Source organism: Salvelinus namaycush, unplaced genomic scaffold, assembly GCF_016432855.1.
Source record: "Salvelinus namaycush isolate Seneca unplaced genomic scaffold, SaNama_1.0 Scaffold2033, whole genome shotgun sequence".
Taxonomy (NCBI): Eukaryota; Metazoa; Chordata; class Actinopteri; order Salmoniformes; family Salmonidae; genus Salvelinus; species Salvelinus namaycush.
In genome coordinates this window covers 20,652-32,500 of record NW_024058824.1, presented here as the reverse complement: position 1 = coordinate 32,500, position 11,849 = coordinate 20,652, and the positions used below count along the sequence as shown (strand labels likewise).

Sequence of the window (11,849 nt, the reverse complement as noted above, 5' to 3'; positions counted from 1 at the left end):
CGAAAAAAAGCTTTTCAAATAAAACAGGTTTCAACCCACCTGAGGATAGCAGAGGAAAATCAAAGTTATTGAGGGCCTCTGTATTACTCACAGTTTGGGCAGAGAATAGAGTTTGAAACGATAGAAAAGTTAGTGATAAACACTGGCAGACATATTTTTGCTTGTTTTACAGTCCAGCAAAGTGGTCGATGAAGCGAATGCAATAAGGCTAACAGAAAATACATTTTGGCGTATGCAAACTATACTATCGTATTTACTTCGATAATCCTCAACAAGTTCAATACAAATGTATTTTAAAACGTTATTCAGTGTTTTATAATGAGTGTAGATGAAGGAGCCACATGCTACATGTTAAAGATGTGTAACCGGAGCATTCTATACCATCAAATTACAACAAAAGTTTCCATGGTTTCAGAACAAGAGTGTTAGAATATTCGTTTTGCAACTTGGTGTGTAAAGCATTAATTTAGACTAGAAGTTTAAAGTAATTTTAGAAAAAAACAAATATGATTAAAAAATATATATAGATATTTACTCTATTCTATGGATGCTGAAAAAAGACAGACATTCGTATAAATTTGCATCCATAAATATGTATTTTTCCCTTCATAACCACTTATAAAAAGCATTACAACCTCCGCAATTAATTATTTCCAATAGTTTATCACTTTTCTGAAGTCAAATAGGCTTATTTTCTACTTTCTTTTTGCATTCTTGTATTCGCTCCTTTTTGGGAGTATGGAACAGAACAAAGGGAACGTAACAAAGAGTCTACTACACCGACTTACTGTGCTATGTCTTATACCTGTTGCTCAATGCTCACTCCAAAAACTACCAGGACTTAATCCGCCTTTATACGTTGTTGCGTTCTGGAATCATAATAGAAGACTGTAAAAATGTTCCATTTAGTCTTATTTCAGCTATTAGATTATCTAAAGAAAGAAGCATATATGCACCTGATTGTATTGTTCTTAATTCTTCACACAAAAAAGTGTCCATACCACTCTGAACTTCACAATGTAATTATTTATATAAATAGGCCTACGAATTTGTATTCAAACGTGTATTTTATCCAAAAAAATGTATTATTAAAAAAGAAAGTTCGTCGTCACGCGCAATTCTATTGCCAACTTCCCACACCATCCAACTTTTGACAGCTTTGTCTCCTTCAACCCATCCCCTTTCAGATAAACACCACGAAACAACTACAAACGTCGATTCATATAGTTTATATAAGTCAATAATAAGCGAGTTATTTAAGAAGGATATAGGTACATTTGAAAGCATCCACGCTCTCTCTCTCTCTCTCCCGTCTCTGCGCTGCATCAGACAAAGGAACGCTCCTCTCGGGCTTTGTGCTCTCAACTTTGCGAGCTGACGCACCAACTATCAGCAACTTTTTATGTTGTAATTAAATCTCATCAAAAATCTCATCAAAAACAACACATGGCGTAACATTCACTTTAAACACCCACTTACCGTTGCATTTCCTATGTTCGTGGAAGTCGTCCGTTGCGTTTGGAAAAGTTTAAAAGTACATATTCGGGTTGTGTTGTTGGCGCTCTTTGTCTGCACGTGTGAAGGGGATTCTTGGCCGCGCCTTGTTCATTTCATTTTCAGTCCCGCCCTCTAAAAACTACTAAACAACAACAAAGGAAAGAACATCATAGTTACGGTATATTCATAAGATAAACACTAACAACATATTACTCAATTATAATTTGATTTATTTTCCAGATATTTTACGCAAAGACGATATATTTCCATATAGACCGTTACTTCGGTAACTCTTTGTCCAGAGACCTCACTGTCTGTGCTTGTCTGGACGTCCCTCTCCCACATCAATTAGGGACAACTCTGATGACTGATATAACTCGATATTATATAACAGCTTTAATATGGACTTGTTGTCTTTATACCATTCAAATGAAAGGAGTTTACTTTTCTAACAATAGACAAGCTGAGAAAGATTATAAGGCTTCGTTGGTTAGTTTATGAAGCTTTATTGATGTTTGTTATGAATAAGAGGAAGGAACAAAAATGTAGAACAATTTGGAACTTCTAGACGTCAAAGATTAAAAGCTTTTATAAAATATAATATTTATATTATAAAATACATATATTTTTTAATAATACAACTATTGCTCTACAAAGCCTTAGATTGTCCTGTCTCTGTGCAGAGCTTACAGTATTCACCATATTCATCCTCAACATTCCTACTTTTTAGGAATAAATAACATACAAAAGTGTGAAATACATGTTTACATTTAGCAGACACCCTTATCCAGAGTGACTTACACAAGCAATTAGGCTTAAGTGCCTTGCTCAAGGGCACATCAACAGATGTTTCATCTAGTCAGCTCAGCAATTCGAACTAGTAACCTATCAGTTACTGGCCCAACATTCTTAACCACGAGGCTACCTGCCACTCTAACAAACACAAAGCATTGCATTATAAATCAACACTATGCCCTCAATTGATTGTATTAACTTTGTATTTACTGTTGAGAAGACTAAACAAGTTTTCAAACAAGAGCAAGATAAGCTTCATGAAATATTCAACCTGAACTTGAATATTGAAAGCACAGAAAGACCAACCGCTGTGTAACAAGTCAGTAGTCTGAAAACATCACCCGCTGTGTAACAAGCCAGTAGTCTGAAAACATCACCCGCTGTGTAACAAGTCAGTAGTCTGAAAACATCACCCGCTGTGTAACAAGCCAGTAGTCTGAGAAGATCACCCGCTGTGTAACAAGCCACTAGTCTGAGAAGATCACCCGCTGTGTAACAAACCAGTAGTCTGAAAACATCACCCGCTGTGTAACAAGCCAGTAGTCTGAGAAGATCACCCGCTGTGTAACAAGCCAGTAGTCTGAGAAGATCACCCGCTGTGTAACAAGCCAGTAGTCTGAGAAGATCACCCGCTGTGTAACAAACCAGTAGTCTGAGAAGATCACCCGCTGTGTAAAAAACCAGTAGTCTGAGAAGATCACCCGCTGTGTAACAAGCCAGTAGTCTGAGAAGATCACCCGCTGTGTAACAAGCCAGTAGTCTGAGAAGATCACTCGCTGTGTAACAAACCAGTAGTCTGAGAAGATCACCCGCTGTGTAACAAACCAGTAGTCTGAGAAGATCACCGCTGTGTAACAAGCCAGTAGTCTGAGAAGATCACCCGCTGTGTAACAAGCCAGTAGTCTGAGAAGATCACCCGCTGTGTAACAAGCCAGTAGTCTGAGAAGATCACCCGCTGTGTAACAAGCCAGTAGTCTGAGAAGATCACCCGCTGTGTAACAAACCAGTAGTCTGAGAAGATCACCCGCTGTGTAACAAACCAGTAGTCTGAGAAGATCACCCGCTGTGTAACAAACCAGTAGTATGAGAAGATCACCCGCTGTGTAACAAGCCAGTAGTCTGAGAAGATCACCCGCTGTGTAACAAGCCAGTAGTCTGAGAAGATCACCCGCTGTGTAACAAACCAGTAGTCTGAGAAGATCACCCGCTGTGTAACAAACCAGTAGTCTGAGAAGATCACCCGCTGTGTAACAAACCAGTAGTCTGAAAATACATGTTCTTTGTTCTGAACTGCCTTGCAGCATAACCTGTGAAGTTCCTTCTGCTTTGGTTCAGTTACAATGTTGAGGTTTTTCCAGTACAAGACAATAATTCCATCAAACATTGAATCATATTGTTTCTTTAAAGGGACCAAAGTACATATTGAATGTCTGTGGTATGCGACGGATACCTAGGGATACAGACAGATAGCTGTAAGGTACCAGTGGAGCATGTTCATTGGAGGAGGGACACACATTTGGAGGGATGGTGACAGTCCATTGTAGTTCTTCTCTCCCCTTGACTGGACTACAAGTCCCAGAGGACAGTAGGGGGCATGAAAAAATACACTTACAACCCACAAACTCCAAATGGCACTCTATGTCCTTTATAGTGCACTACTGGTATAGATAGACACAGTCTGGCTGGTGTATGTAGAGGTATAGATAGACACTGTCTGGCTGGTGTATCTAGAGGTATAGATAGACACTGTCTGGCTGGTGTATCTAGAGGTATAGATAGACACTGTCTGGCTGGTGTATCTAGAGGTAGAGAAAGACACAGTCTGGCTGGTGTATCTAGAGGTAGAGATAGACACAGTCTGGCTGGTGTATCTAGAGGTAGAGATAGACACAGTCTGGCTGGTGTATGTAGAGGTAGAGGTAGACACAGTCTGGCTGGTGTATCTAGAGGTAGAGATAGACACAGTCTGGCTGGTGTATGTAGAGGTAGAGATAGACACAGTCTGCCTGGTGTATGTAGAGGTATAGATAGACACAGTCTGGCTGGTGTATCTAGAGGTAGAGGTAGACACAGTCTGGCTGGTGTATCTAGAGGTAGAGGTAGACACAGTCTGGCTGGTGTATCTAGAGGTAGAGGTAGACACAGTCTGGCTGGTGTATCTAGAGGTAGAGATAGACACAGTCTGGCTGGTGTATCTAGAGGTAGAGACAGTCTGGCTGGTGTATCTAGAGGTAGAGATAGACACAGTCTGGCTGGTGTATCTAGAGGTAGAGGTACACACAGTCTGGCTGGTGTATGTAGAGGTATAGATAGACACAGTCTGGCTGGTGTATGTAGAGGTATAGATAGACACAGTCTGGCTGGTGTATGTAGAGGTAGAGATAGACACAGTCTGGCTGGTGTATGTAGAGGTAGAGACAGTCTGGCTGGTGTATGTAGAGGTAGAGATAGACACAGTCTGGCTGGTGTATGTAGAGGTAGAGATAGACACAGTCTGGCTGGTGTATGTAGAGGTAGAGATAGATACAGTTTGGCTGGTGTATCTAGAGGTAGAGATAGACAGTCTGGCTGGTGTATGTAGAGGTAGAGGTAGACACAGTCTGTCTGGTGTATGTAGAGGTAGAGATAGACACAGTCTGGCTGGTGTATGTAGAGGTAGAGGTAGACACAGTCTGGCTGGTGTATCTAGAGGTAGAGATAGACACAGTCTGTCTGGTGTATGTAGAGGTAGAGATAGACACAGTCTGGCTGGTGTATGTAGAGGTAGAGACAGTCTGGCTGGTGTATCTAGAGGTATAGATAGACACAGTCTGGCTGGTGTATCTAGAGGTAGAGATAGACACAGTCTGGCTGGTGTATCTAGAGGTAGAGATATATACAGTCTGGCTGGTCACTACAGACCCTGGTTCATAGGTCTAAGGCATTTCATCTCAGTGCTAGAAGCGTCACTACAGACCCTGGTTCAGCGGTCAAAGGCACTGCATCTCAGTGCTAGAGGCGTCACTACAGACCCTGGTTCAGTGGTCTAAAGCACTGCATCTCAGTGCTAGAGGCGTCACTACAGACCCTGGTTCAGCGGTCTAAGGCACTGCATCTCAGTGCTAGAGGAGTCACTACAGACACCCTGGTTCAGCGGTCAAAGGCACTGCATCTCAGTGCTAGAGGAGTCACTACAGACACCCTGGTTCAGCGGTCTAAGACACTGCATCTCAGTGCTAGAGGCGTCACTACAGACCCTGGTTCAGCGGTCTAAGGCACTGCATCTCAGTGCTAGAGGAGTCACTACAGACACCCTGGTTCAGCGGTCAAAGGCACTGCATCTCAGTGCTAGAGGCGTCACTACAGACACCCTGGTTCAGCGGTCTAAGGCATTTCATCTCAGTGCTAGAGGAGTCACTACAGACCCTGGTTCAGCGGTCTAATGCACTGCATCTCAGTGCTAGAGGAGTCACTACAGACCCTGGTACAGCGGTCTAAGGCACTGCATCTCAGTGCTAGAGGCGTCACTACAGACACCCTGGTTCAGCGGTCTAAGACACTGCATCTCAGTGCTAGAAGCGTCACTACAGACCCTGGTTCAGCGGCCTAAGACACTGCATCTCAGTGCTAGAGGCGTCACTACAGACCCTGGTTCAGCGGTCTAAGGCATTTCATCTCAGTGCTAGAAGCGTCACTACAGACACCCTGGTTTGAATCCAGGTTGTATCACAACCGTCTGAGATTGGGCGGCGCACAATTGTCCCAGTGTGGTCCGGGTTTGGCCGGTGTAGGCCGTCATTGTAAATAAGAGTTTATTCTTAAAACTGACATGCTTAGATCAGTAAGTAAAAGGTGCAGAGATTACAGACACACCCACTCAGACCCTAACTGGCAATCCATTTTAATACATTTCCTTTCTATATAAATCCCACATACTCCCCAGTATCCAGTGATTTCCACAGTGTAATTTCCTTACTCCCACTAGCCAGGAAGGCAGCCCAGCAGTCTTGACTCTCCTCTCTCCCAGCCTGACACCCTCCCCTTCACCCAAAGAGAGGAGAGGGGGGTGGCTGAGGCTCTAGCCCTCCCCCCTGCTGGGTTTTTACTGAGCCACTACCTACATTCACCTCCCTCTCTGTAATCAGCTGAGCTGAAGGGGGGGGGGGGGGGCTACAGCAAGGTAGGTATGAGATAGCACCACTAACTTCCACTATCAGGTTAGCTAATCAAGTGGCTAATTGTATGGTTCTTAGAAGGGTTTCGAATACAGAATGGAGAGGGATTATGTCAAGGTTTTAGTCCTAAAATGACAATTCCCAATATCCATTCTAGCCTACCACTTAGTATGAAGCAATGTATTAGGAGTGTACATTCTAATTAGGGTTCTAGAACTCAACACAACCTTTTTTAGTGCGTAGTAGTTAATATAGTAGTAAAATAACAGGTTAGAAACGGAGAGAGAGTGTTCATCAGACAAGCCTGGGCCTGTATTCATCAGCACTCAGAAGGAGTACTGATCCAGGATCAGGTTAACCCACCTTGTACATGTCATCTTATTCATTACGCTCTTCAAAAAGTCAAACTGATCCTACTCTGAGACTCTTGAATGTGAATACAGGCCCAGCCTGTTTGCTGTGCCGATTTGGATGTCTCATCCTGCATCCTAGCCAGCATGCAGCCAGCCAGGCCCCATCCCCCCACATACGCTAATACACTGTGCTGTCTGGGGAAGGGGGAGGGGAGGCACTGTCTGGGAGACAGACATGGAGCTAGGAAGTGAATAGATGCTGACTGCTGAATAACACAACCCTTGTAATACCACCAGAACATCACCTCCCAAGGATTACAAGGAGACATATTTACAACGATAGTTAGGGTAGATATTGGCCGGGGTAGGCCATCATTGTAAATAAGAATTTGTTCTAAACTGACTTGCCTAGTTAAATAAACATGAAAATAAATATTCATACACGGACTGATGTTATAGACCACGTAAAGGTAATTCTATTTCTTATACAGTATGTCTGTGAGAATGCGTGAAGTGTGGGATCTTCCATGTTATCACTCCCCATATAAACTGTCGTAAACAACCACAGCTAACCAATAAGGCCTTGTAGCCTTTACACTAATGCCCTACATTGACTAGTGTACAGTACACCATTTTCCATTACCTAAAAGAAGCACGCCTAATGCACTAGTAGGTTTTGTATACGTGTGTACATTATGTGTGTACAGTAATGTACACCTTGTTTTCATGGTTTTAAAAGCAGCATTTCTATACATGTACAAACATCAGACAAGAATGAGTCAACAGAGAGGAGTAGAGTATAACGATGATTGTATACTGTAAACATCAGGTATACACTAAAGTAGTGTTTTGATTTAAAAGGAGTCATCCATAGATCAGACAGAATGAGTCGACAGAGAGGAGTAGAGTATAACGATGATTGTGTACTGTAAACATCAGGTATACACTAAAGTAGTGTTTTGATTTAAAAGGAGTCATCCATAGATCAGACAGAATGAGTCGACAGAGACCAGAATATGTTTCAGATCCAGCTGATTTTTTTTTATTTCCTTCTTGAAAAAAAAAAGAAAGTTATGTACAGAATTATCAACAATCTGACAGGCAGTGAATTGACACGATTAGCTGGCATGAGTTTTTCCCTCCCCCCCATTTTCAAAACTTTTGTTATGGCAAAGATTAGACAAAAAACAATATTCTACACAGCATATTGCACAGAAATGGGATGAAAATAAAGTTAATTTATTTAAAACTGTATATATATATATATATATAAAAATCCTGAACAACCACCTTCAACGTAAGTAAAGATAGTAGAAAGCGATCAGTTCTAGCGCCTGTTGTGGTATAGCTAAACTACACATAAAACACACAATCTTTTTTGCTTATGATACACAGTCAAATGTACAAAGATGTTTTCACGGTTTTTCCAAATTTTTCTTATCTTTTTTTAATATCTTTTTTTTTTTTAAACACAACAGCTATAACCTGAATCTGAAATACAAATACTAATTATTCACCATGCCATAAGATACTAAAAACAATTAGCTAGAGTTAGCGAACAAGTAGAAAAGATTACATATTCAAATACAATGAGAAAAGCAGTAGGTCTACATAATTGTTGTTTGCGGGAACTCAAAAAAAAACGCAATTTGAATATGCTTTATATGATTTTATATTCTTACATCCAGTGGTTTTAAAACCTGAATGTCGATATAAAAAACGCCAAGAAATTGTTCATTTAAAGCTACAATCTTTCTTTATTAGGCAAGATTCTAAAATGAAATGCAGAAGTGTGGCTGCTCAAAATACTGTGTGTGTGTGTGTGTGTGTGTTGAAGTGCGTGTTCACAGGGGTATTGAAATGTGGTACTGTGTCTTTAAGAAGCCTGCAGATTGATACTGTAAACATGGACAGAAGGCCGATTCATGAGATAACCCGCCACCTGGATCTTTAAAATGAGGGAATCCAAACAGCGATATACACCGATTGACACCCCCTTGATATATATCTGTACAAAAATACACTGACAAAATAAACAAATGTTTCCTCTCTTTAAGTGTCAAAAGTCTACATTTAAATATAAAAAATCAAAAGTCTAGCCCTTCTTTCGGCGAAGGAAACAGACGGTGAGGGGAAAACATCATAACAAGACCAGTACAAGAAAACAAAAAATAATAATTAAGTCGAAAATGTTTTGGCCCGTATATAAATACATCATATAAAAATGTCCTCTGAAAAAAATAAACAAAAGAAAATTCGAGGATGGAAAAAAAAATCGGTGAGAATTTCTCTATACATAACATCAGAAAAAACATAAAATAATTTTGGTCCTGAATTGTAGAGAAGTGTATAAAGTTCAGCACAGATTTCAGTTGCGTTTGAATCCTGAAGAATTAAAACAGCTGGTGATTTTTTTTGTTCCTTTTAGGTAGAAAGGAATCAAACATAGCGCCATCTATCCATTTAAATACCCCTAACACTAGTTTCAACTGTTCGACAGTCTAACATACATCTCAGTAAAAGAGAGGACAGGTAACATCATGCGTTTATCTTTTAAAAAAGGTTTGACTTTTACGTCAACAACCCACCTGGTTCATAAATCCATCTGCCTCGATGACAACAACAAAAACTGTCCCGACAGCCAGCCTATTTCTGTACCTCTGTGAGTCTTATGAAGTTCACTTGGCGATCATAAAACGTTTCTCAAAATGTCCCTTTTAAGTAACTAACATTGATTAATAAAGTATAGCTGACCTAAACCCGCCATCACTATAATCGTGCAAATCAATCACAGTTTTCCAGTTCTGATCGAGTGTTTCTTTCAATAGGAGCCGATCACTCTTACTCAGGGCGCAACAATTTCTTCCTCTTCCGCTCCAGTCGAGGCAATACTTCAGCTTACTTGTAGCCATGTCTCATAATAACAGTCGACAGTTGATCCTTGAAATAAAAAGCAAGTTATTCTCTCGCTTTGTTCAACAGTCAGCGCTTGGGGCTTGCAGTCTCTTTCTCGGCGGGAGGGACCCTTGGTAGGTTACCGTATGACACAAAATCACTTTACCGGAATCCCTTTTTTTTTTGCTCAGAATAGTAAGACAACATTTCCTGCTTGTGTTTTTCTCGTTCTCTATTTCTCTCGCTCAATACGTGAACACCAAATTAGAAATGGTCGACTCTAGCCAGTCTCCTGAAATCATCTCGCTCACCTCTGGGGTGCAGTAGTCGGGAAACTCAAAGTGAGAACCGGAGCCCGACTCGAAATTAAAATCCAAGTCTCTGTCCAAAACCGAGGACCCAAAGCTTCCCAGCGACATGCTGTCAAAACCAGGGCTAGGGTTAATGTCCAGTAGATCATCCTCAAACTCCTCATCTGATGAAGAGGATTGGGAGGAGGACGAGGAGTGAGAAGCGGAGGGAGTAGGGGAGGACGCCCGCATGCTAGTGTAGTCTTCCGAGACGCTGGAGGGAGACTCGCCGCCCCCCCTGCTGCTGGCTGTTACTTCCTCGTAAAAGCTGACTGCTTCGCTGGAATCCGCCGAGCTGCTGAGCGTGGGACTGGCGGGCACCGCTGCTGAAGACGGGCTCACACTGTGGCTCAGGCTGCTGCCCCCGAACACATACACACGCTTCTTCTTGTCAGGTATTTGTTTGGCAGCAGAAACAGACTTGGATTTGTAAAGAGAATGGTGATCTGTGCCGATGACTTGTTCTGGGAATGATGGTGTTTTGGTGCTGTTCCCAAAAACTATTTTATGAGGTTTGCTGGATGATTTTGAGCCACTCTTTTTAGAAGATGTTTTCATGCTGGTGTTACAGTTGCTACCGCTGATCTTTCCCTCCTTCTCGCCCGGTTTGGAGCTGCTGGACTTTACCTTCTTCCTGGGCCGGTACTTGTAGTCTGGGTAGTCCGCCATGTGCTTGAGTCTGAGCCGCTCCGCCTCTCGTATGAAGGGGATCTTGTCGCAGTCTTTCAGCAGCTTCCAGCGCTTGCCCAGTCTCTTGGATATCTCCGCGTTGTGCATATCCGGCGACTGTTCCATAATTTTACGCCTTTCAATCTGTGACCACACCATGAAAGCGTTCATCGGCCTCTTGATGTGACCGGTGGGTGTTTTGCACCAGGCGGGGTTCAGTTTGCCGTCCCCCGCGGAAGAAGCCGTGGAGCCGGGGCTCGGGGAGGATGCCATGTCCAGGTCCATAGCTCCGGAATCGGACGACTCTCCCTCGAACACAGCCTCGGAGCTCTCCACATTACTTGTCTTCTGTACCATGATTATAATGTCAATGAGAGGGCGCCTGCTTGCTCTCCAGTTCAGTTCCACACAGTAGGTTTATTTTTTTTTAAGAAAAGTATTTTTAAAATTTTTACAATTCTAGCTGGCTGTGTGAATAGAAGTCAGTCCTGAGATGTGCCGAACCGGAACCACAGGAATCCGTTGATAGCCGTTAAAAATGCTGGATTTGTTAAAAGTTCTTTTTCGAGTCTCTGTAATATGATACAGAACGAACGGTGTAAAAGTGTCCCTCGTTTTCCACTCTCTTCCCTCCGACAATGCTTTATGTAGCCTAAGCTAATCAACCCTAGCAGTCGTGTAGGACTTAAACATGTGCCGTGTAAGCAGCGGAAAGCAAACTGAGTGGCTGTGTGAGCGTTTCTAAAGTAAGGTAACTCTTTTTCTGCATAGCTTTTTCTTCCGAGCACCATGCGGGAAGAAGCTTGTTTCACTAGAACTACGATCCACCTTTCATCTGCGCACTCTGTAACTTTCAGCAGCTTCCAATTTCTCCCCGTGCAGCTTTATCCTTTTCCAAAGATATAATGGCGATACAATTCAGCCAATCCGTGGCTGTCTCTACCCTGTCTAGTGCCAAAACCACGCCCAGTTTCTTCTCATTGGTCAAAAAAAAAAAAAAGGAATCTAATAATAATCAGCGCGTGCAATGAGGAGCTTTATGTCTGACCTCATTCCAGTATACACGACAAACTTCGCTTTAAAGAGACATACTTATGTTTTCGACTTTTTTCTACACCAACCAGCCATACCTATAT

At 42.1% G+C, this 11,849-nt stretch overlaps 1 protein-coding gene across 1 annotated transcript; it reads right to left on the bottom strand.

Moving 5' to 3' along the window:
* Positions 1-7,814: 7,814 nt before the first annotated feature.
* LOC120038010 (transcription factor SOX-4-like) lies at positions 7,815-11,584 on the bottom strand. Its single transcript, XM_038983957.1, has one exon. It carries the CDS (start codon positions 11,068-11,070, stop codon positions 9,940-9,942), a length of 1,131 nt encoding a protein of 376 aa, XP_038839885.1. The 5' UTR covers positions 11,071-11,584; the 3' UTR covers positions 7,815-9,939.
* Positions 11,585-11,849: the final 265 nt, after the last annotated feature.

Bases quoted from the DNA above. Each gene is read 5' to 3' on its own strand.
- LOC120038010 (XM_038983957.1), bottom strand. From the start codon at position 11,070: ATGGTACAGAAGACAAGTAATGTGGAGAGCTCCGAGGCTGTGTTCGAG.